Raw genomic sequence first — 24,727 nt, forward strand, 5'->3', positions numbered from 1 at the left:
TGCCGGGGCCAAGGGGGCGCCCAGGCTTTCCACCGCGAAGGGACTGACAAATTCGCACAGCGCTGTCAAGAGAGAAAAGCACGTTTTATTGGAAATCTGAGCGTCAGAGTCTGTGGGGGCAGGGCTAGGGAAGAGGGCAGTCCAGGTGGTGGTGGGCGTGCAGAAGGTGGGTGGGAAGCGTCAAGTGCCAGGGGAATCCTGTGGGGGTGAAAAGGGTGAAGGGCAGGAGAGCCCTCCAGGCCCGCTACCCAGCCCTTTGCCCCCTCCTCCTCCTCTCTCCTCCCTCCCCCAGCCTAGTTAGAGCTGCGGGACCTGGCTGGGGCCCATCGCGCCAGGTGTCTCTACCGCCGGCGGGTGGACAGACCTGAGGGGGAAGACAGAGAATCCGGAAGTCAAGAGGGGCACCCCAGCTCCTCTGAAAGATGGGAGCACGGCAGGGCAGATCAAGCCCCGATCCCCGACCCCCCGCGCCCAGGGAGGGCCAGCAAAGGGCTTCTTGGAACCAACTCGCATTCCCAAACACCCTAAGTCTCCCCAAACTCACGGCGGATTGAACTGCGGAAAGTTCCCTCCTCTTCATCAGGTTCCCCAGTCCTGGGAAAGGAGATGCATCAAGAATTGGGGGGTGGAAAAAGGAGAGAGACAGCTACACTCGGAAGACCCCAATGCCCGCCCCATTTCACAGACCAATCCACTGAGACCCACAGATGGGCAAGGAGCAGATTGGAGCCGCCAGAAAATCCAGTGCAACCCAGGAGCAGTTTAAGTGTTTGGCAGGAGGTGCTCCAAGCCGATAACAGCGAGTACCTCCCAGAGTGTTGAGGAAGGAACTAGAATATGGAAGAGGAGGTATATAGCCAAAGCGACTTGAGGGCAGATTGCCTGGAGACAGCCTAGGTGAGAAACCCAGAGCCCTCATCCTCCAGTTGAATGATCTGGGGCATGTGAACACTTTCCCATGTCTCGGTTTCCTCATCTGTAAAATGAGGTTAATAACAGCGCCTACTTTATAGAGATGGTGTGAGGGGTAAATAACACATAATGAAATAGCATCTTGTACATGGGACACAATAAAATACTACCTTTATTTATAATAATATCTATAAGTATCTTAATAGGAAGAAGATATTCATACGTTGCTTGGGCTTTAAAAATTTATTTAACGATAAATCAAAGAGCTAGAAACAGGACTCTGAGCTAAACTGGGCCGCCAAGTAAGGTGATCTCATTTCGCCGCGACTCTTTCACAGCACTTATCACGCTTTGTGGTTTTATATTTGTGGGTCTGTTGGAACCCATGGCCACGGCCCCCACTTGGTTGGAAGCTCAGACAGAGAGGGCAGTTAACTCGTGGCTTGGTGCCAAGGCCTGGCTTGGGGCTGGGCACGTAGTAGGTGTTTAATACATATTTGCCGAAGGATCTGGCTGTGGATTGAGTGGACTTCTGGTCTCACCCCCAACGCTCCTTTAGAGCGGGAGGAGATGAGGGTCCAGAGAGGCTTCTTACCTCTGCTGCTGGTTGAATTTGCACCGGCATCTTCTGCCTGTGGGTGGGGGCGTGGAGAGGTGTGCTGAGATTCCCCTCTAAGCCACACAGCGCACAGCGAGCCACAGATCTCGCTTGCCCGGGCTGGCGTGGCTGAGGATAAGGGTGGGGCAGGGGCAGGGGCGGGGCCGAGGGCGGGGATAGAAGTGGGGGGCGTGTCCGGGGCGGGGATAGGAAACGGGGCGGGGCCAGAAGCGGGGATATAGGTGGGGGCGGGGCCGGGGCGGGGATAGAGGCGGGGCGAGCCCGAGGGCAGGCAGGATAAGGACCGGGCGGGGCCGGAGGCGGGAATGGGGGAAGGGCAGAAACTGGGACGTGGCTGAGGGCAGGGGCAGAACAGGTGCAAGGCCCAGGGAGGAAAGTGGGGTGGACAGACACAAAGGCGGGGCCAAGGGCACAGATGGGGCGGGGTTGAAGGCGGAGCGGGAGGTTGGGCGGGGCTGGGGCAGACACCGGAAGCGACTGAAGGCAGGGTAGGGGGACTCACTTAAGACGATGAGTATGCCCAGGATGAAGAGAATCCCGGCGATTATAAGGCCTCCGATCCGCAGGGATTGGTAGTCTGTGGGCAGCAGGGAGGCGGGTGAATGCACGGAGGAGGGTGAATGCAGGGAGAGGAGGAGGAAGGATAGGAAAGGGGCAGAATGGGGAGGAAGGGGCAAAGAGGAAGGATGGGGAAGAGGAGAGAAAGGACATCAGTGCGAGGAGGAGGGAGCGATGTGGGAGAAGGGGGATCAGGGAGAAAAGGTAGGAGGTGGACAGGGCAAGAGGAGGGAGGAAGCAATCGAGTAAGGAAGGATGATGGAGAGGGAAAGGGGGGCAGGGAGAGGAGAAAGGCAGGTGGCAACAGAGGAGAGGCCGTGGGATACTAAGAGGTAAAAGGAGAATGAATCAGAGAGACAGAGAGGGACACAAATAGAGAGACAGAGACTCAGAGAGACAGGGACAAAGGGAGATCGAGACCGAAAGAGTCAGAGAGCCAAATCAAGAGATAAAGAATGAGAATGCCAAAGATGTAAACACCGAGAGGCTAGAGAATGATGGAGACAGAAACAGAGAGAGGTAGGGCAGGCTAACCAAGCCCAGCACCCAGAGAAAGATGCCCCTCCCTCACCGTAGGTGAATGGGTCGTGTTCCTGTGGTGCTTCTGGAAAGAGAAGAAGAAATCAGGGTTGGATGCTTCCTGGGACCCTGGACAGAGAGTGGCATCACGAGACCCTGTGGGAGTTTTACAGTCTCGGGGCAGGAGTCTGGGGACTGTTGGACTCTGAGTAGGCTGCCCACCCTCTCTGGGTCTTGGCTGCCTCTCTGCACTGTCCGGAATGGGGCAGGAGGCACCTGACAGCCTCAGCTCTCCATCTCATTCCAGGTTGTCTGTGATTCCATCATTCACGGGAAGCCGGCCTCCATCCCACCCTCCCCCTTTGCCCGACCTGGGGCATCCTCTCCCCTCCCCCAGATACCAGCCTGTGACTGGACCCCACATGAGACCCCACTGAGACTCAGTTCAGACTGGAGGCTCCAGCTTGTTTCTCTTGCAGAATTTTCCTCTACCCTTACCACCCCTGGGGCTGAGGTGGTAGTGGGCTGCCTCCCCCAGACTCACCTGCGTTGACCATGGCAAGGAGACCCACACAAAGAACCAAGATGTGGCTGAGAGATGCCATTGTCCTGGGGAATACCAAAGGTCAGGAAATGCGTGCCCTCATTCTCCCACCACTGGGGCCTGAACCCAAGCGGTTAAGTCAGAGACAGTCCAGGGACTTAATTCCAAAAGCATCTATCATCCGGCTTGGTCACCCTGAGAAACAGAGGCGCCCCCTGCTTCATCAGGAAACAGCGTCACCAAAACAACCCACACAAAGAGGGTCACCCAGCAGCAAGGACGGGGTGAGGCACACACAGCCCACAAGGATCTCCCGCAGGCCGGGGCCTCCCTCACTGTAGGCCCCAGGTTCCCCGCACCTACCCTGGCAGGGGAGAGCAGATGCCTCACCCCACCCAGGTGGAGAGACAGACACTGCCAGGGACGAGACAGCCAGGAAACGCCCAAGGGCCACCTGCCCACACACCACGGCCTTGCTGTGTCCGTAATAGCCCGGCTCTCCTGCCCTCGGCCGCTGGCCCGCTCTCTGCCTGACCCTGGGTATAAATATCTCCCACTTCACCCTGGAGGAATTTGCCTCGCACAGGCCACCATGGCAACAGCCTTCCTCCCCCAACTTGGGGGTCATGCACAACCCTGCCCGGGGTGAGGCCGGGCTGCCACACTGCCACCAGCTGCCCCCGTGGGAAAGGCCACCCCTTCTCCTCTTCTGGAAGCAATGAGAACAGGGAAAACATCCCCTGGCCTGCCTCTGGGTGACATCTTTCACCAGCGGACAGCACCAGGCGAGTGACATGAGGCTTGGGCCGGTGGGGCTGAGATAGAAGACAGATGCCAGGGGTGGGGACGATGCACGCATGCGCACATGCATACAGACGCACAGTGGGGCTGCAATGGGGATGACGCCCGCTCCCCAAACTTCTGATTGGAGCAAGGCATGGGGTGGAGACACAGGCACACATTAGTCCCCATCTGGGCCTCCGGTGCCCTCAATCAGTGAGGCAACCGACCTACACACATGAGTGTGCGAAACCCACACCCAGCCAGTGTGCACGCGCCACAGCAGGGGCAGGGCAGAGCTGCACCCACACTTCCACCCCTGAGGGAACCCCAACGTCCCAACCACACTCCCTTCCTCTTGGGTCTGGCTTGCCTGGGAAGCGGCTCCTGCTCCCAAAATAGGCGGCCCAGCCAGGCCAGGGGTGAGGCCCTGGAGGGGAGGGGCGGGGGACGCTCACCCCAGTCAGACTGTCCCCTGCCGAAAGAAGGCCCCCAAACGTCCGGCTGTGCCCCGGGGCCGAGCACTTTGCACCCCCTGGCCCAGAGCTGGCTGCGCTGCCCTCAGCGGTCTCCCCTCCCAGCCCCACCCCACCCCTACCCTCCCCAACCCGAGGCTGTAACTGGAGCCGGGCTGGAGGGGGGCCAGGGGGCGGCCCCCAGCCCAGACCGCCCTGGCCCGCTAGGTTAACTCTCTCAGCTCGGAGGGAGGAACAGTAGGCAGTCAGCGGTGGAGAAAGCTGGGGAGAGGAGGTGCTGGCAGGCAGGCTGGATTACAGGCAGGCATGCACACACACACACACCAGCCTCACAAACTGCTCAGAGAGCTTCTGAGCTAGGATGAGAGGGTGGGTGTCAATGATTTTCTGTGCTGCTCCCTAGGAACTGGGCCCAGCCTGGGCTTAAGGTCACCTGGCCTAAGAGTTTAGGAATCCACTGACCCTTGACCCTGGTGCCCTGCAGGGCCCTCATCAGCACCACAGGGCTGTCTGGGGGGCATTTCAGTGTGTGAGTAAGTTGTCTGCTGCTGACTATGAGGTCTTGCATGGGTACACACACACACAGAAACCCAAAGACCCAGATAAACAGGCACAAAACAAGACAAATACATGCATGTACATAAATACAAACTCAGAATTACACACCCAGGGAGAAGCCCAAAGACACACACACACACCAGCACTTCTTACACCAGTCACAAAATATCAGGACAGTCACATCTGTATACACACACAACACATACATATTCACTAAGGTGGTGCCCATACGGAGACACAATCAAAGACCCAGCTGGCCACACAGCTTTAAGCACACTTACAAATGGTCACAAAGATACACACTCTCTGTACAGAAATAAACCAATGCGCACACACTACACTTGAATACATTCAAAGCCATATTACAGCTTCTGAACTAGGGTGAGAGGGTGGGTGTCAATGATTTTCTGCGCTGCTTCCTAGGAACTGGGTCCAGCCTGGGCTTAAGGTCACCGGGCTTAAGGTCAGCACTCCTACACAATCTCAGGCATGTGAAGGCACACAAACTGCATCCATTTGTACACACACACACACACAAACATATTTATGTGGGTTCACAGAGAAGTAGAAACACTGTCAAGGACACAGCCATACAAGCAGCCACGTTGTGGTTTCATAACCATAAGAACAGACACACACACAGATGCTTGTGTTCACATCCTCACACATGGGCAAACAGGCACACCGCTGGCCACACGGTGACACATGCACAGGCTGGCACACTGTGTTCACACGCTCGGAGACACCACCAAACCTGCCTTGATCTGTTTAGCCCCAAACCATCCTGTCCCTGGGATCCTGTGGCCCCCCCAGACCCCTGTGGAGGACAACGCACCTGGCATCCTCACGGGCGGGCTGGGCTCACAGGCTCCGGTGACCAAGAAATCGGGGATCAGCTCTGGACTCTGCCATTCCCTGTGGAGTGAAAGAGCTTGAGCAGCCCAAGAGACTACTCCGTGCCTCGATTTCCCATCCTACAAAAAGGAGACGTCACTAAGGCCACACGTATCACTCTGGGTCGGGCTCAGAGGTCTCTGAACTCAACCTTGTCTTATTATTAACCCCATTTTAGAGATCTGCAAACCAAGGGTTAGCAAAGTGGAAATCCTTCTCCCAAGGTCCCTCTGGTGGTTAAGGGTAGAAATTGCCCCTGTCTGAAAGAGACCTGGGCTCAGGTACCTGGCTCTGTAGGACACAGATCAGCAGCAGGTAGATGTACTCACACTCAGGCAGAAGTGGCCCTCACACACACACAAATACACACATGCATGCATGAGTGCATGTGCACGTGGCCTCACAGGACCCTGGCAGCTTCAGAAAGCTCCCTCATCCCCATCTGCCTGAGCCTCTGCCCTCGATGGCCCTGTACCCTAGGGTCACCAGCGGTCCCGGTTAATGATAACCCTAATGTTTACGTAGCCTTGGGGAGGGGTGGTAAGGAGTCAGGGGGCAGGAGGGAGGGGACACCTGGCCAGCTTTAGCCAGCACCTGGTTTCCTCCCCTTCAGAACCAGCTGCTCCAGAGAGGAGAGGCCCTGCCACCTTCTAGCTGGTGATGTACCAATGACTTAACTTCTCTGTGGCTCAGTTTCTTCTTCTGTAAAATGAAAATAATAAGTGTATTCGACTTAGAGGGAGGTCCGGATGATTATCTGAAATGACCCATGGAAAACATTTAGAACACAGTCAAGTCTGGTAGACAGTAAGTGATCCAAAAAAGAAAAAAAAAGCTCTCACCATCATCATCATCCTTGTGATTCTTCTTATCGTAAATAGGAGTAAGAACCCAGCTGTGCTGAGAACTCAGTGAGTATGGATTTAAGCCTGTCTGTCTTTACTCTGTGTCCCTGGCCCTAAGTTCTTTATTTAGCTTTTCATAGACCCTGTAAAGAAGTTTCTCATCCTTGCCTTACATCTGAAGTTCCAGAGACTTGAAGGGCCTTGCTCAAATCACAGAGCTCCTCGGGTGCTGGATAAGCACTTGGTCCAAAATTCACCCCAACCTGTTGGGTACCCACTTTGCTCTAAACCCTCTCTATCCTCTCCCTGAATTATCTACACATCTGAGAAGTGGGTGCCACGATTGCCCCATTTGATAGATGGGCAAACTAAGGATTAGGGACCCAGACCTGAGTGGCCCCGCCAGAGCAGGTGCTGCTAAGCCCCTTGTCCTCCAAGGGTTCTAGGTGTGTGCAGCAGTGCCAGCAGAGGCTATGTTCTCCTCATGCCTTAGTTTTCCCATCTGTAAAGTGGGAGTTAGTAATACCACCCACCTCACAGGCTGTTGGCGGGGCGGGGGAGAGCCGAGTAAATTCGTGTCAAGACTGATGCACAGCAAGCTCTCAATGAGCATTATTACTGCTATTTCACATTGATGGTTGAGTAACAAGGGTCATTTATTTCCTTTTGTTATTTAATGGATAGAATCTATCCAGACTGCTAAAAAGCTTGGTGCAAAATGAAAACAGCCAATATCCATAGGTTCTGACCTCCAAAGGAAGAGAAGCCACGGAGCCAGCTGCCTGGGCTTGCTCCCTGGCTTTGCCCCAGTTAGATAACCTAGATCGCAAATGACTGGACCCCTCTCCTCAGTATTTCCATCTGTAGAATAGCCGTATGATCGTCCCAGCCTCAGAGGGTTGTAGTGAGGCAGCATGAGCTAACAGATGAACTGGTAGGACAGGGAGTGGTACAGAGTCAATATTAAAGAAAGGGGTGGCATCCTCATCCTTTTTTTCCCCGGTTTGACTCCCTACCCCTAGTGGGTGGTGGGCACTCAAGGGGTTAACTTTGGGAGGGGCAAGAGAGGTTGCGGGTTTGGAGCAGGGTGGCTGTCCTGCCGAGCATTGCCACCAGAGGGAGCAGCTGGACCTGAGCTGGTCCCTTGAAGCCTCGGGGCCAGTGCCCACCACACCCTCCTGGAGCCAGGGGAGGGGGCTGGCTGGGAGTGGCCTGGACGGCTCCAGCCCCTAATGGTCTCTCCTTCCACTCCCCCTCCTGCCGACAGAGCCGTCCGGTCCCCACCCTGGTGACATCCTCACACTCTGTGAGTGGAGTGGAGTGGGGTGTCTGGGGAGGGGGCTGGGTGGGAGGAGCCAGGGCAGCTCAGCCCCCAGTGGCCCCTCCCCTCCCATGGGGCCCTCTGGCCCCTTCCCCAGGGGCTGCTCTTCCTATGGCCTCTGACCCCCGCCTCCTTTCCCTGCTTTGCCTTGAGCGCCCGGTGCCCAGAGAGTCCCTTTCCCAAACCTCCCAGAGAAGGGACGTGGGAGGAGGGGAAGAAACTTCCAGGGAGCTGGAAGGGTGGGGGGGGGGGAGAGGGACAGAAATAAAGACACCAGACAGACACACACACACACACACAGAAGGAGAGGCCAACAGACAGACAGAGACAGAGAAAAAGAGAAAGAGAAAGACAACTCAGATAAAGACACAGAGATAGGGAGTGGGAAACAGACTAACAGAGTCAGAAATACAGAAAAGGAGAGAGACACAAAAACAGGGGAAAAGACATAAATGGAAATTTAGACACCGAAGACATAGAGGAAGAAAGACAGACTGAAGAGAGACTGAGAAAGAGGAGAGAGAAGCCGGGGCAGAGCGTGCCAGCTGGCGGCATGGAGGGTCTCCTGGCGTGGGAGATGTAGTGGCCAAGACCTGGGCCGAGCTGGGAGGGCAGAGAGAAGCCGCTGCCTCGGCGGGGGTCAGGGGGCATGGGAGGGGCGGGAATTCTGCTACTGCTGCTGCTGGCTGGGCTGGGGGTGGGGGAGGCCTGGAGACCCCCAAAGGGAAAGTGTCCTCTGAGTTGCTCCTGCTCCAAAGACAGTGCTCTGTGTGAGGGCTCCGTGGACCTGCCCGAGATCCTGTCCCCGACCCTGCTGTCGCTGTGAGTGTCAGCCCTCTGGGGGCCTGAGGCTGGGGATGGGAGTCCTGGGACCCTGGGGGGCTGGAGGGCCCGTCAGGATCTTGGGAGGGGGCAGCAAAGGATGTTGGGAGTCCTGGGAGGGGGCTACTGGGATCTGAAAGGGAGCAGGGGTGGGGATGGGAATTCCAGAGGGCAGGGGCATCTTGCGGGGAGAACCTGAGGGGAGGGAGAACCATGGGGTGTGCAGAGTGCTGCCAGGATCCTTGCCAAGCGAGGAGGGCAATTGCCCGCCTCCCCTGGAATGCAGGGGAAATACACACACCCAGGATCAGGTTCCCTCCTGCCCCCCTCGGACAGGAGCCGGCTCTGGGATGGGAGTGGAGCACTGGAGCGGTTTTCTCCTCACCCACCATTGCCCACGTCCCCAGCTCATTCGTTAGGACCCGAATCACCCAGCTGAAGGCCGGCAGTTTCCTGAGGGTACCGTCACTGCACCTGCTGTGAGTGGGGTCCGGCTGAGTGAAGACCACCGGAGGGAGGGGCTGTCCATGCACATGCACGTGGGGGGCGGGGCGAGTGTGCACACTTACGTGTTTGTGCGTGTCTGTGAAAGTATCTTTATGATCCACATCCTCATACCTGTGTGTGTGATCATGCCCACGTGGGCTGGGGTTGGGGGGAGCCAAGGTTAACATGTCAGGTGGAGAGCAGTGACTCTGGAAAAATTTCTCTCTTACCCCCTTGCCAGCCTCTTCACATCCAACTCCTTCTCTGTGATTGAGGATGATGCGTTTGCGGGCCTATCCCACCTACAGTACCTGTAAGTGAGGCCAGGAGATGGGGGGCAGGAATGGGGGCCTGGGAGAGGAAGGAGGCACCCCTCCATGGCTCCTAGAGTAGGGGTAAGGGAGGAGCTTGTTGCCCTGGGGAGGAAGTGTCTGGACAAGGGATCGCCTCGGAGGGGCAAGACAGGGTTGAGGGCTCCTGCTCAGTTGTGTAATCTCAGCCTGCCTCCACGACCCTCTCTGTTTCAAGATGCACCAAGTCCTGGGTAACCCATGATTGTTTCTGGTCCTACCTGACTTTCAGGAGACCAGGGAGGGTACAAAGAGGCCAGAGATGAGGAAATGTTTCAAATTAAGGGGCAGCGACTCTGAGTTAGTTGGTGATGGTGGTACTGTTGGTGGCGGTGGTGTTGACGGCATGACAACGCCAGCAGTAGCGTTGGTGGTGATGGTAATGGCTATGGTGCTCACAGGGAAGTGGTGGCGTTATGTGGATGATGCAGTGGGGATGATTTAGATAAAAATGGTGGACCCAAGGGTGATGGTGCTCTTGGACCATCAGATGGACACTGACGATGAAGCCTGAAGGGTTGGTGTTAGTAATAATTATCAGTGCTGTGGACATTGGTGATTATGATACTGGTGGTGGTGGTGGCAGTGGTTTGGGGTAGGATGTTGGTGTAATGCAATGTTGTTGGTATTGGGTTTGGTGGTGATGGTAAAGTAGATATGTGCAGAAATTGTGGTGCTGATGGCAGGTGATGATGTGAGCGCTGAGGGTAATGCTGTTGGGACTGGTGGTGCTGGTGCTCGTGATAATGGTGGCAGTGTTGGTGATGATGGAGGCAGTGGTTTTGGTGTTGATTATGAAAGACATGTTCTTGGTGATGCTTATCAGTGTTGCTGCTGAGAGGTTGGATGATTATGCTATTGATGTTGGTATTGATGACGGGAATAGCGGGTGATGTTGGTGTTGGTGATGGTGGTGGCGTGGTATGGGGTTGGTGACGATGGCAGTTTTGGGTACTGGGGTTGATGATAGTGGTAGAGGCATTGGACATAACAGATGATGGTGCAGGTATGAGTGGTCATATTGGTGTTAGTACTGGTGTTGGTCATGGTGGCTGTGGTGGTGATGGTTCCTGGTGAAGCTGGCAAGGACCATAGGGTCAGGTTCTTGGCTCCTGGGATTGCAGGCTGAGACCTTAGTGAAGAGCGAGGCTCCTGGGAGGTGTTTCCCTGGGATGATGCAAGGTGTTGGGAGAGAATTCCACATGTTGCCATGGCCTGTGGCTACCATGGCGCAAGTTCCCCAACCACTGTGGGGCTACAGCAGGGAACCAGGGGACCTCCCCCTGACCGCATCTTCCCTCCACAGCTTTATTGAGGACAATGAGATTGGTTCCATCTCTAAGAACGCCCTCAGAGGACTTCGCTCACTCACACATCTGTGCGTGTTTCCACTGCCCCAGCCCACCCTGGGAGGCACCCCACACCCATCACCCTGGCATCATCCTAGGAGCTGCTGATGGCTTCTCCTTCTCTCCCTCCACCAGGAGCCTGGCCAATAACCATCTCGAGACCCTCCCCAGGTTCCTGTTCCGGGGCCTGGAGACACTGACTCATGTGTGAGGCCCAAGGGGAATGGGAGGGTTGGGGTGATTGGGGAACGTGTGGGTGGGGGAAGGGGACATCTGTGCCCATTCCTGGTTGGCACAAGTGAGTATGACTGGATGGTTTTTACATAGTTTCCACACCATGGTGGGGCCCTAGCCTGGGAAGGGGTGGGGAGTGTGGCCCCCAGCGGGTTGGAAGCCGGGTCGCAGCCCCTCCCCGGCCTCTTGCCCCAGGGACCTCCGCGGGAACCCGTTCCAGTGTGACTGCCGCGTGCTCTGGCTGCTGCAGTGGATCCCCACCGTGAACGCCAGCGTGGGGACCGGGGCCTGCGCCGGCCCCGCCGCTCTGGCCCACATGCAGCTCCGCCACGTGGACCCCAAGACGTTCAAGTGCAGAGCCATAGGTGGGGGCTTTCCTGGAGGGGTGGGAGGGACAGCAGGGGCGGCCAGGGCTGAGGGGCTCACCTCCCTGCCCTGCCAGTTCCTGGCTGAGAGTCTGCTGAGCAAGCATCTCCCCGAGCCTCAGTTTTCTTACCTGTGAATAGGGGTAATACACCATGACACAGGACTCCTGCAAGAGAGTTCAGTGATGTACTTGGCACAAGGCCTGGGAGGGGAGGCCCTCATAAATGTTCATTCTTGTTGTTGTTATTAATATGAAATTGACCACGTAAAAAATATTTCCTCCGATCACTTTGCTTTTCTGCAAATATAGTCTGGTACCTTTATGGGTACTGGGCAAAGCAGAGAACACAGGAGTGATGAAGCCAGCCCTGGGTCTGTCCTCACAGGGCCCACAGCCAGAGGCAAGCAGAGAGGGCTGGCCTAGAATGACCAGGGCTGAGATGGGGGTAGCACAGAAGGGTCAGGGCCAGGATTGGGGGAGAGAACCCATGGAGATGTGGGAGCCCCGAGTCAGAGCGAGGGCCCAGGCATAGCTGGAGGGTCTGGAAGGAGTGAAACTTTGAGTTCAGACCTGAAGATCATTACTAACATCATCATCCTCAAAATGTAAGATAAGTTTTTGGTCTTCAGAATTCATAGAACAAGGCAATTTAACTTAGTCACTCTTGGTTCAGTTATTCAACAAACACCTACTGAGGTCCACTTGGTGACCAGCTCTGTAAGAGGCAGTGGGCACACTGTGGTGACCAAGATAACCCGGGGCCTTTGCCTCACGGGGTCACAGTCCTGGAGGTGGGGAGTCAGGCATTAAATAAAACTTTGCACAGTAAATGAATGGTGCCCATTGTGATAAACACAGAGGATGATGAGAGAGTTTAGGGGTTGGTCCTACCTTTCCTGGGGCATTGGAGAAGGCTTCTCCAAAGAGGTAGTGCCAGCTGTGGCTGTAGCGAAGTGGAGGACAGAGGACGGGGTCAGCATGTGCAGTGACCCCCCAAGGCAGCACAGAGCTTGTCCTGACTGAGGATGGAAGGAGGAAGGTCTGGCCTGGAGGAGTGAGGAAAAGAAGGACACAGATGAGGTGTCTCACCTGCAAGGGCCTCACTGTGCAGAACTTCGAAAGTCACAGAGAAGGTGGACTTTATCCAGAGGACTGTGGGAAGCCACAGAGGGAGGGTTTTGAGCACAGAGTGACATGATTTGATGGCCATTTTTTAAAAGATCCCCTTTGGATGGGCATCCTTAGCTGTTTGGTTCGTTGATTGGACCCGGGCCCCTAGAAGTAGGTCCTGGCATGTAGAATGATGTATTGTCACCTGGAGTCCACCGCCACCACACTGGATAATCTGGGTGCATTGTTATCATCAATGCTAAGCTGCTGTAACAGAGGGTCTAAATACCATGAAACAAAGAAAACAGAAGGGTCTGAGGTGAGAGTAGTTCAAGCCGGTGGGGCAGCCCCTGGGTGTTCTCCTGCTTTCCATGGTTGAAACCAAGTCGTGACCCCACCCACCTGCCAGTTCACAGGAGAAGGGGAAAGGGACCTAGTCCAGGACAAGCCGTCCTCCTAGAAGCAAGGCGAGCACTAGCACCATCACTCTGCTCTGGTTCACGGCCACCTGTCAGGAGGTGGCGTCGGGGCCGTGCTGGGCTCACGGCCTCTGATTGGGTGGCTTTGTGGCCAGATGCAACCCTGTGTGATGGAAAACAGGAAGGATGGATTTGGCTGGACAGCTGGCTCCCTGTGCCTCAGTTTCCTCCTCTGCAAAGTGGATATAATAACAGAATATACCCCACAGGGATCTTGTGAAGTTAAATGAATGATGAAAGTGCTGTTTCTAATTATTTGATGATGCCGCACAGTTTAGAAAACAGACTATCACCGTGTGGTTGTGAGTTAATACGTCCATAGATAAAAAGATTTCACTGTGTATCCCCATGAGGTCAGCACCATGGCGGTCCTCACTGCAAAGACGCGCAAGCTGAGGCTAGGTGATGAGGACCCTTGGGGGTCCCCCTAAGGGGACCTGTCTGGTCCCCTGTCTGACTCTCTCCCCTCCCCCTACCTCCAGAGCTGTCCTGGTTCCAGACGGTGGGAGAGTCAGCGCTGGGCGTAGAGGCTTTCTCCTACCAGGAGGAGCCCTACATTGTCCTGGCACAGCCCTTTGCCGGCCGCTGCCTGATCCTGGCCTGGGACTACAGCCTGCAGCGCTTCCGTCAGGAGGAGGAGCTGTCTGGTAAGCCCCCTCCCATCCTCCCACCTGCCGGGTGGCCTGCCCAGCTGGTCTAACAGGGCCCCCTGCTCCCCTGCTCCCCACAGCGCCCTCGGTGGTGTCCTGCAAGCCGCTGGTGCTGGGCCCCCGCCTCTTCATGCTGGCCGCCCGCCTGTGGGGAGGCTCACAGCTGTGGGCCCGGCCCGGCCCCGACCTGCGCCTAGCCCCACTGCAGGCCCTGGCCCCACGGCGGCTGCTGCGGCCCAATGACGCCGAGCTCCTGTGGCTGGACGGGCAGCCCTGCTTCGTGGTGGCTGACGCCTCCAAGGCGGGCAGCACAACACTGCTGTGCCGGGACGGGCCCGGCTTCTACCCGCGCCAGAGCCTGCATGCCTGGCACCGGGACACGGACGTCGAGGCCCTCCAACTGGACGGCCGGCCCCATCTGCTGCTGGCCTCGGCCTCGCAGCGGCCCGTGCTCTTCCACTGGTTCGGGGGCCGCTTCGAGCGGCGGACGGATATCCCCGAGGCTGAGGACGTCTATGCCACGCGCCACTTCCAGGCCGGCGGGGACGTATTCCTGTGCCTGACACGCTACATCGGGGACTCCATGGTGAGGCTGGGCGCAGTCCTGCGGGGTGGGCACAAGCTCCACCTGACTGGCAGCAGCTCACTCCCACTCCAGGCTGGCCTCTTAAGCACTGACCCAACCTCACACGCTGGCCTCTGAAGGCTGACCTGCCTGACAGCCGACCTTCCTAATATAATGATCTTTGAGCTCTGACCCTATCCTAACGCAAACTCCAAGACTGTGACCCCTTAAGACTGTTGTTGTTCGGTTATTCAGTCTTATCTGACTCTTTGTGACCCCACGGGCTGCAGCACACCAGGCTTCCCTGTCCTTCACTATCTCCTGGAGTTCGCTCAAACTCACGTCCATTGATTTGGTGATGCCATCCAACCATCTCATCCTCTGTCATCACCTTCTCCTCCTGCCCCCAGTCTTTCCCAGCATCAGGGTCTTTTCCAATGAGTCAGCTCTTCAAATCAGGTGGCCAGAGTTTTGGAGCTTCAGCTTCAGCATCAGTCCTTCCAATGAGTATTTAGGGTTGATTTCCTTTAGGATGGACCGGTTTGATCTTGCTGCGCAGGGGACTCTCAAGAGCCTTCTCCAGCGCCACAGTTCGAAAGCATCAATTATTTGGTGCCGCACACAACTGAAGTGACTTAGCAGCAGCAGCAGCAGCAGCAGCCTTCTTTATGGTCCAACTCTCAAATCCATACGTGACTACTGGAAAAACCATAGCTTTGACTAGATGGACCTTTGACCCTAAACCACTCTCCATCTCCCAACACTGACACTGGCCCCAAGATTCTGATTCTACTCCCAAAATGACACACTCCAGTACCTACATTTTTAAAAAAATTTTTTATTTATGGCTGTTCTGGGTCTTCGTTGCTTTTTGCTCAGGCTTTCTCTAGTTGTGGCGAACAGGGGCTGGTCTTCGTTGCAGTGCACAGGCTTCTTACTGCAGTGGCTCCTCCTGTTGCAGAGCACAGGCTCTGGGCGCGTGGGCTTCAGTAGTGGGGCACACACGCTTAATATTTGTGGCTTGTGGGCTCAGTAGTTGTGGCTTGCAGGCTTAATTGCTCCACGGTGTGTGGAATCTTCTCGGACCAGGGGTCAAACCCATGTCCCTTGCCTTGGCAGGTGGATTCTTATCCACTCTGCCACCAGGGAAGTCCCCAGTACTTACATTTAACCACAGCCACCACACCCTGAATCCCCAGGGCTGATGGCCCACTCCCTCCAGCACTCTCTGGAGTGAGATATAGCCATGGGCAGGGCTTTTAGCCTGAGAGGCACTGATATGACTCAGGGGTTCACAGGGTGTCTGCGTGGGGAGCAGACTGTAGGCACAGGGACAAGAGCAAGGAGACCAAGAAGACCAGGGAGGAGGTTATGTGATGGTCCAGGAGGCAGGTGACTGTGGTTGGGCCAGAGTGCGGCCAGAGGAGATGGGAGAAGTGCATACCATCATAGGTGAAACTAACTGACTCCAGGGCTGACTGATTCTATGTGGGGCTGAAGGAGAGAGAAGGGTCCAGAGTGACTCCAAGTCTGTGGGCTGAGCAGCTGGTTGGTGACATTTAGGAAGATGAGAAAGCTGTGGGAGTTTGTGGACCTAAAGGCCTCTGTTCCTGAGCTATTTCAAGTCCTCTGGAGCCTAGGGGACCACTGACCGGAAGGCCTGGCCCTGGGGACCCCAGCCCTAATGAGCGGCCCCTCTCCCACAGGTCATGCGCTGGGATGGCTCCATGTTTCGCCTGCTGCAGAAACTTCCCTCTCGAGGGGCCCATGTCTTCCAGCCACTGCTCATTGCCAAGGACCAGCTGGCCATCCTGGGCAGTGACTTCGCCTTCAGCCAGGTTTTCCGCCTTGAGCCTGACAAGGGGCTCCTGGAACCACTGCAGGAGCTGGGGCCCCCGGCGATAGTGGCCCCTCGGGCCTTTGCTCACATCACCATGGCCGGAAGACGCTTCCTCTTCGCTGCTTGCTTCAAGGGCCCCACACAGATCTACCAGCATCATGAGTTAGACCTCAGTGCCTGAGGCTGGAAGGGACGCTGGACATGGCCGGCAGGGGGCTGGCATGGGGATTCCTGGGCCTCAGGATGTCCCCTTTACTGGCCTCCTGGCCCTATTCAGAAGTGACAGCTGGTCCTGTGAGATGCTGACCACAAGCCAAGTTCAAGGCAAGAGCTGCCCTTTCAGTCTTAAGCGACTTCTTGGCTGGGAGATGACACCCATCAAAGATGACTTGGGGGCTCAGGCTGGGGGACGGTTGCATGGAGCCGGTAGACAAATCATGGTGGGAGGGTAATGTGAAGAGCTCCATGAGTTCTGGAGAAGTCCTCCTCAACCCACTCCCACCCCTTCTGTTCTCTGTAAAAGTACTGAGAAGGCGATAGCTTGCCTTTTCCTTCTAAACTCAATCCGGCCAATCGCTTTTAGTGCCCGCCTTCATGACGTCATCAGTCGCTGGGCAGTTTTCCCTGCCGGGCCTGCTAACTTCCTCTACTGCTTGTGCGCACGCCTGCTGCCGAGGCGGAAGCCCAGCGTGTTGTTCCTCTTGCGCGTGCGCGAGGAATAGGTGGGAAAAAGTGAGTTTTAGCCGGGAGCCAGGGTTGCCTGTCCCGGGTCGGTGACAAGATCGCGGACGGAAAGTGCATGGGCTCAATAAACGCGCTGTGCACCCGCCCACCGGTTGTTGTGGGGTTATTGGGAGAAGGTGTCTCCTGTGGCGTGGGTTTGGGGTAGGGAGGAGGAGTAGTGTCACAGGAGCTGTATTAAGGAGAGGGGAGGTGTCCCAGGGTGCATGCTGGCTGCCCTTGGTGAGCTTTCACGAGGTCTCTAAGGAGTGTGGGCTCCTATGGGGGGCCTTGTGGGGTGTGCAGGAGATATAAAGGCATTGTTAGAGGGTTAGGTCATGGGGTTATTGTTGGTCTGTGTATTCCAGGAGATATTTGGAGGTGTCTTGAAGGGTTTTAGGCATTTTTGTGGCTCTTGGGGACTTTTTGAAAGTCTTATTGGGTACTGGAGACTGTGTAAGGGAGTTCAGGCCTGGTTAGAGGTGTAGCCATTATATTGTGGGGAATAATTTAAAGGTCTCATAGGAACATTTGGGTGTTAGGAAGCATCTTTTATAATGAAGTGGGATCTGAGGTGAGTGAGAGGGCCATGCATGCATGCAGGCTAAGTTGCTTCAGTTGTGTCCCACTCTGTGTAACCCTATGGACAGCAGCCCACCAGGCTCCTCTGTCCATGGGATTCTCTAGGCGAGAGTACTGGAATGGGGTGCCATTTCCTTCTCTAGGAGGGTCATAGGGCCTCACTATTATAATCAAGCTATCTGGGTACTCCTGGGTACTAGGATCATTCCACATCCTAGCTTTTTTGGGATGGTCCCAGGGTCCACTTGGTTCAGTATTTCATCTGGCTGGAGCTCCTTTCACTCTCAAAAATATACCCCAAGTAGAGCATTTTAAATTGCACGTGTGGTTCCCATGGCCACAGAGGCAGAGGTCGGGCCCCATGCCATCCACCAGGTCATGCAGAAGCAGGCCTGTGGTCTCATCCCAGTGAAGAGATTCAGCTGCCAGCTTCCGTGCCAGCCCCCATGCACATCAACCTTCTCCTGCCCTTCCCACCACAAACCCCAATGCAAATATAGGGAGGCTCAAGGCTGCTTGGGTATGAGACAAAAATCATTTTAGAGTAAAAATTGAACAGAGACCCCTCCAGGGAGAGGTGAGATGGAGCCCTGGCCAGGCGGTCTGAGGAGGGAGTGGAGAATTCCATCCTGGAGTTCAGGCTCCCTTGCAGAGCCAGGACTTGGGGAAAGAGTAGTCCTTGGAGCTCTTTCTGCTGATCCATTCTCAACAGTTTTGGGCGGAGCCTGGGAGAGGTGACAGGGTCAGCTTGTGAGAGTGGATCAAGTTATTTCCCCCCAGGGTGCCTCCATACACACACACACACACACACACACACCCCATCTCCCCCCACCCTACCATGTTCCTCTCAGCCCTACTCTGTCCCTGTCTTACCTGGGGTGATGAGAGGTGGGGCATCTCCTAAACGGTGGCTAGGGAAAGAAAAGTGGTGAGATCTCTGATCCCTCCTGTTTCTCCTCTCCTTCATGGCTAGAGGAGTCTCAGCTTGCCCTGACATAGCTCCTTAGCTATTTTTTCACAGGGTTATACCATCCCGGGGACCAAAAGCATTTCAGGATTTGAGGCCCTCTGAAGATTCATAGCTCTGAAGAATGAACCTGGAAAAATCTTAGGAGCAGGAATTTTCCAGGGCAGGGCCCAGAGGCCTGGCTTTTTCCTATGAGATTTAGCTCTTTGCTCTGGAAAAGCATCTCCAGCATGAGGCAGGCACGCTCCTGGGAACCCGTCTTACCTGGGCTTCTGTCGGAACTTGCATTTGCATTTCCCACCTGTTAGGGGGAGAGGAGGATGTCAGGGAAGGACACCCCCAGCCCTGCCCTGCCCTGCCAGCCACCCCCCCAGCCCCTGCACTCACTCATGAGGACAATGATGCCCATGGCACACAGAATCCCTGCGAAGATGAGCCCGCCGACCCGGAGGCTGTACCAGTCTAGGAGAAACCCAGAGGGTCTGCATGGGCATGGCATGCCAGCTCATGCCCTCCCCATCCGAGCCCCCAGCTACTTGACAATGTCTCTTGGGCACCTCTGATGTGGGTTATAGCAGTGGAGAGAACAGACGGCTCCCCCATCCCCCTGTGCTAACTTTCCAGTTTGCACACAGCAAGCAACAGAGATTTAATGTGGTATTAGGTAGAGAGAAGGTCTGAAGACAAATAAGCAGGTCCAGGAGACAGAAAGTCAGAGGAGAGCTCTTTGAGGGAGAGTGGCCAGGGAAGACTCCTCCGAAAGGGCACATTTGAATAGAGACCTGAGAAGCAGAGGGAGGGCTGTGTGGAAGAAAATGTGGGCAGTCCCAAGGACCAGACTGGCACATCTTATTCCCTTAATCCATTGTTTTTACTGTTCAACTGGGGCACTGAACAGTATACCATTAGTCTCACCCCCGAGGTCACCCCCATCAGACCCTCACCCAACCTGTGTGGGACCCTTGGCACAAAATAGGTATGAGGGGTGGGTGGGGGATGCAAAGGGAGGGGCAGAGGCTCTCACCATAGTAGAAAGGACTGTTTTTATCTGCAAGGAAAAAAAAATAAAGAACATGAATCCAGGACAAGAGCTGGGATGCAGGGCTCATCAGGGAGACTTTAGAGGTGGACTGGTGGAGGAGTCAGTCTGGCTCACCTTCTGGGTCATTGGCATCCAAGGCAGGCAGGCCTGGTGGGGAGAAGCAGGGAAGGAGAGAGATGGAAGTGCTGGCCTCGGCAAAGCTGGGAGCAAGGCCATGGAACCCTTGGCCTCAGCAAAGGGTCCCCTGATGGACAGTTCCCCTCCTCTTGAGGGCACAGGGTTTCAACCCCAAACTAGTTATTTCTGCACATTCCACCTTGAAAGTGAGGGTTTCCTCCACTCAGCCCCACCCCGAAGTAGGTTTCCATTTGGGTGGCTTTTGATCACCTAGTCAGCCTTTGGCCTGATGTTGCAGACATCTGACTGACCCACACCCCCTGTAGAAACGAGCGAGAGTCTTATGGGGATGGCAGATGGCTTCCACTCCCAGGTGTTCTCAGCCGTCATCTCCTGGGTCTGCCACATCCACATCCCAACCCCCATTTCCCTGAAAGTGATTTACTAATTATGAACTTAATCTATTGTTCAGTTGCTACCTCATGTCCAACTCTTTGCAGTCCCATGGACTGCAGCACGCCAGACTTCCCTGTCCTTCACCATCTCCCTGAATTTGCTCAAACTCATGTCCATCGAGTCAGTGATGCCATCCCACCATCTCATCCTCTGTCACCCTCTTCTCCTCTTGCCCTCAATCTTTTCCAGCCTCAGGATTTTTCTTTGCATCAGGTGGCCGAGAGTACTGGAGCTTAATAAACTCAGTACACCTTAAACTTAATAAAATTAATACACTTTATTTAAAAAAGAACTTACATCACTATCCTGAATGGAATACCAGTCTTGCTTGATATAATGGATAAAAACAAAGACAATGAAAGCAAAAGACTAGGACTGAATTCTGGCTAGAAGCAGTCGACTGTTTAGCTTTGGGCCTAAGCTCTATTCACCCTTTGTTAAAGGGATATTCACATTTTTTAAATTATATTTAAAGCATAGACACATGGTGCTTATTCTGTCCCAGACACTACCCTTAGTGCTCTGCAAATTGTAACTCGTTTAATCCTCATAGTGACTCTCTGAGTAGGTGCTGCTATTGTCCAGATGGGGAAACTGAGGCCCAGGGGGGTTTTGGTAATTGCCACATAACCACAAAGCTCTTCCCACTCGTAATAAAGTGTTTAAGAGTGTTAAAGATACGGTAGCCCAGGGCCGAGCCTTCTCCAAGATGTCATCAAGGAGACATCAAGACGATGATGAGCTGTGTGAGCCTTGGCTGTAAGAGGTCCTCCTTTATGTGTCCCTTGAAATCACCAGTGTGACACTCCCTACCCTCTAGGAGATACTGTCCTGAAGCTCCCCACCCCATGGGGGAGGCAGATAGCATGAGAGTAACATGCACACATGGTCACCACCCAGCTGAGGGGATGTGGGGAGAGGCAGTCCAGGAGTGGACACTCACCTGCCAGGAGGACGAGCAGGCTCAGGGCCACCTCTTGCATGTCGGTCGCTGGCCTGGTGGGGTCTGGGGGGAGTGACCAGCTTCAGCAGGGCCCCCCGGAGGCCTCCGGTTCCCAATCTCCTGCTACTCTGCTCCCCACCCAGGGTACACAGCTCACCCCAGGGCAGAAAGCCTGGCCTTGAAACTCACTGGGCTGAGAGATAAGGAGTGGGAAAGTGCAGTAGGGGCTGGGTGAGAACTCAGACCGGAAGAGGGTGGAGCAATAATAACTCACTGGATGTGGACTGGAGGCTTTAAGCGAATCACCCTGGAAACCAAATGAGGAAGGTGCTGCCCACTGTTATCCCCATCTTACAGATGGGGACATTGAGGTTCCAGAGGTGAAAGTGGGTATTCGAGGTCACCTTGCCAGAAGGCAGGATTTAAACCAGACCTGGCTGACTCTCTCAGGGCCTTGGGGTGTTGTGGGAAATAGAGCGTTGGGAGCCAGGTGGCAGGAGGCCTGGTCCCCAGGAGTGTCTCCCATAGACAGTTCGAGCCTGCCCGCCCTGCCCAGACTTTGCCGGGCCAGGGCTGGAGCCTGGGCTGGGGCCTGGGCTGCTCAGGGCAGGATGTGGGGTGGAGAGAACTCAGGGAGGGGCGGGGCGCAGGCCTGGAAAAGAATTGCCTGGCTGCAGCCCCAGCCTTATCTTCTGTCCCACACTGCCAGCACCCCACCATCCTGCTTCTGCCCCACCCCCGCCCATCCCACCCTGGTCCTCGGGTCCTGTCTCTACCCCAGTCCCAGCCCCAACCCCTGTCCCTGCCTCTGCTCCCACCAAGCTCTTGGGGCAGCAAACACTTCCTCTTTCCCCAGGTAGGTCTGCCCAGCACGAAGAACACTCCACTGTTCCCTTCCTCGTCACCTTCAGTCCCCCGTGCGTCCCCCTGTCCCCTCCCCTACCCCTGCCCCACTGCCAAAGCACAGCATAGATTGTCCCAATCTTGATAGCAAGAGCTAACACTTAGATCCACCCGCTGCTGGGCTCCGCCAAATGACCTTGCTGGCTTTTTACTCATGGAACCTCCCAAGAACCCTGGAGACCCTATTTCACAGATGGCAAAGCATACCCCCCACCTCTCCTGAGCCTGGCAGGAAGCCCATTGCATCCCCGGCTCTGCTCCTGTGCACACCTGGAGACAGCGCCCTGTTTATCTCTCTCTCTGCGTGTTTGGTCGTGTCTGACTCTCTGCTACTCCATGGACTGTAGCTCGCCAGGCTCCTAAGTCCGTGGAATTTTCCAGGCAACCATACTGGAGTGAGTTGCCATTTCCTTCTCCAGGTTATCTTCGCAACCCAAGGATTGAAACTGTATCTCTTGCTTGGCAGGCAGATTCTTTACCGATAAGCCACCTGGGAAGCCCCCTCACCCACTACTTCCTCTAGCCTCCATAGAACCCCTACCCTGAGTTTCTTTTTCTGTTTCCAGAATGTTCTACAGATGCCTTTATCTCTCTGTGCCCACCCCAGATCCTGGGAACCTGCTTAGCGCCCTTGTGTCTGTGCCCAGTCTCTCAGTCGTCTCTGACTCTGCAACCTCATGACCGTAGCCCACCAGGCTCCTCTGTCCATGGGATTTCCCAGGCAAGAACACCGGAGAGAGCTGCCATTTCCTCCTCCAGGGGATCTCCCCTGCCCAGGGATTGAATCCATGTGACCTGCTTTGGCAGGCGGGTTCTTTACCACTGAGCCACCTGGGAAGCCCTCTTAGCTTCCTCGTTCATCCTGTATACCAGACCCACAATGTCAGTCTGTAAACCCATTTCTTGCAAGGAAAGGGCCTGTTGCTTTGGGAAACATTATTAAGGGGTTTAGGACCCACCCCTCACCCACCCCCCCCTGCCAAATAGGGGGCAGGGGCAGAGCTGGAGTGGGTGTGTGGGCAGGACGGCTTAGGGGGTCCCAGCTCAGGTCTGTGGAAGGACACTTGTCTAAAGTGAACACACTAGGCTTTGTCCCCCCATGGTAACACTAATGCTGGTGATAAGAGCTGGTCTGATTGAGTGTTTACCCCACGCTGGGCACACTTTTCAGCTCTTTGCACTTATTCATGCATATAATCTTCGCAGCTTGATGAAATTGGCACTATGATTAGCCCACGTTGCTGTCACAACCTAGAACCCCTGTGAATTGAATTTAATGCTCTATACTGTCTTGCAGGACTCACAGTCTCGGGGCTTAAGCTTCTTTCCATGGGAGCCTCCAAACCCTCCTAGCTGGTGGGGGTCTCCATAGACCCCATCTCCAGGGATCTCCCAGCATGCCCAGCACAGGGAGCAACGATGGGTGGTCTCAGCCACACCCTAGCCCCTGCATGTTGCCACCTGACTGTCCCACACTGCTGGCCGCTGGGAGCTGGCATTTGGGCATGTGCCCTCCCTTGCCCTGTTTAGGCTGTTGTGGAAAGAGGTCTCTCCGGCTGTTCCAGAACTGACTGCGGTCGGGGTGAAGACTTGGAGAGGAAGGCAGCCTGCAGTGGAGGCTGAACTCACCCCTCTCTGCTCTCTCCCAACCCGAGATCCCAATGGTGGTGGGAGGACCGTTTCCGCCATCCACCCCCTACTGTCTGTCTCTCTATTTCACCATGATGGTGGCCAGGCCCTTCAGGCATGAGCAAAATGACTCCCTCATGTCCCTGAAATCTCCTTCCCCGCTCTGTTTTAGAGCTTCCCCAGGAAGCCTCTAGCCCCTTTGCCTAGAGGACTTCAGGACCCGCATATTCCCAACATGAGGACACCCTGAGTCCATCGTCATCCACCCATCTCCTCTGATCCCCCAATCCAGTCTGGGGTCTATGCAGACACCCCGATCTACCCAGACCCACCAGTCTTCCGGACACCCTGTCCCATCTATGGGCCTTACCCTCACCCCAGCTGGCTCACTCAGCCCCCTGTACAGAGATTGATGGGGAGGAAAGGTGTTCTCTAACCTGTTCCCCCAGAGAAGGACCTTGATGTGGGAAGGTCCTAGGCATCTTTAACAGAAAGCAGTAGAGAGAGGGGCAGAGCCAAGAAGGAGTTGGAGGGAGAGGGCCCCAGCCCCTCACCTGCGTGCTTCCCAGGCTGCGAGGAGGATCGGGTTCCGGGAGAGTGGGCCGCTTAGCCTGAGTCCTGCCTTTATCCACAGCCACCACGCCCTAAGCAAACCTGGGCAGGTAGAGAACTAGTTTGACTCCCTAAAGCTCAGGGGTTCTCTCACCTCATGCTGCTCTTAAAGAGACAGTTCCCACTCATCCCCCACCACCACTTCCAGTGGCAGGGAGCTCCCCTGGGGTCTCCAAGATTATAGCAACATTAGGCAGGGCAGAAGGAGAACAGGATGAGGGCTGGAACTCGGCCTCTCACATGCAGGGAGGGTGCGTTCTCCAATCTCCTGCCCCTCAGGAAAGGACAGGGAAGGGGGAGATATTCCAGTCTTTAATAGCAGAGCTGCTGCCTGGCGGGGTGATGGGAGAAGGCCATGCTTTGGTTGTAATAATGTAATCTTTCTTACTTAGACTGGGCAGTTGTGGGAGATCTGAGGTCCTCCTCCAGGCTACTTGCTGCTGTTGACACAGTTGGAGGGTCAGCAAAATGGGCCAAT

General features: G+C 55.4%; 3 protein-coding genes across 4 annotated transcripts; 1 reads left to right on the forward strand and 2 right to left on the reverse strand.

Annotated features, from left to right (window-relative positions):
- Positions 1 to 65: 65 nt before the first annotated feature.
- FXYD1 (FXYD domain containing ion transport regulator 1) lies at positions 66 to 4,442 on the reverse strand. The gene is made up of 7 exons (XM_014478310.2): positions 4,306 to 4,442; positions 3,153 to 3,217; positions 2,661 to 2,693; positions 2,034 to 2,108; positions 1,508 to 1,544; positions 545 to 594; positions 66 to 364 (listed from the first exon to the last, which is right to left on the reverse strand). Exons 2-7 carry the CDS (start codon positions 3,211 to 3,213, stop codon positions 342 to 344), a joined length of 279 nt encoding a protein of 92 aa, XP_014333796.1. The 5' UTR covers positions 3,214 to 3,217; positions 4,306 to 4,442; the 3' UTR covers positions 66 to 341.
- Positions 4,443 to 8,042: 3,600 nt separating this feature from the next.
- Positions 8,043 to 17,108, forward strand: LGI4 (leucine rich repeat LGI family member 4). Its single transcript, XM_005896091.3, has 9 exons — positions 8,043 to 8,848; positions 9,256 to 9,327; positions 9,576 to 9,647; positions 10,991 to 11,062; positions 11,169 to 11,240; positions 11,463 to 11,632; positions 13,706 to 13,870; positions 13,954 to 14,459; positions 16,145 to 17,108. Exons 1-9 carry the CDS (start codon positions 8,676 to 8,678, stop codon positions 16,457 to 16,459), a joined length of 1,617 nt encoding a protein of 538 aa, XP_005896153.2. The 5' UTR covers positions 8,043 to 8,675; the 3' UTR covers positions 16,460 to 17,108.
- Positions 17,109 to 18,101: 993 nt separating this feature from the next.
- On the reverse strand, positions 18,102 to 24,302 carry FXYD3 (FXYD domain containing ion transport regulator 3). Of its 2 annotated transcripts, none has more exons than XM_014478317.2 (8): positions 24,192 to 24,302; positions 21,106 to 21,298; positions 19,704 to 19,736; positions 19,572 to 19,595; positions 18,935 to 19,009; positions 18,812 to 18,848; positions 18,454 to 18,491; positions 18,102 to 18,305 (listed from the first exon to the last, which is right to left on the reverse strand). In XM_014478317.2, the coding sequence occupies exons 2-8, from the start codon at positions 21,143 to 21,145 to the stop codon at positions 18,286 to 18,288; spliced, it is 267 nt and encodes an 88-aa protein (XP_014333803.1). In that variant the 5' UTR covers positions 21,146 to 21,298; positions 24,192 to 24,302; the 3' UTR covers positions 18,102 to 18,285. The 2 variants fall into 2 exon arrangements, with proteins under 2 accessions (XP_014333803.1, XP_014333806.1); XM_014478320.2 differs by having other exon boundaries at positions 21,106 to 21,168; positions 24,192 to 24,285.
- Positions 24,303 to 24,727: the final 425 nt, after the last annotated feature.

The sequence above is a fragment of the Bos mutus genome, chromosome 18, assembly GCF_027580195.1.
Source record: "Bos mutus isolate GX-2022 chromosome 18, NWIPB_WYAK_1.1, whole genome shotgun sequence".
Lineage (NCBI taxonomy): Eukaryota > Metazoa > Chordata > Mammalia > Artiodactyla > Bovidae > Bos > Bos mutus.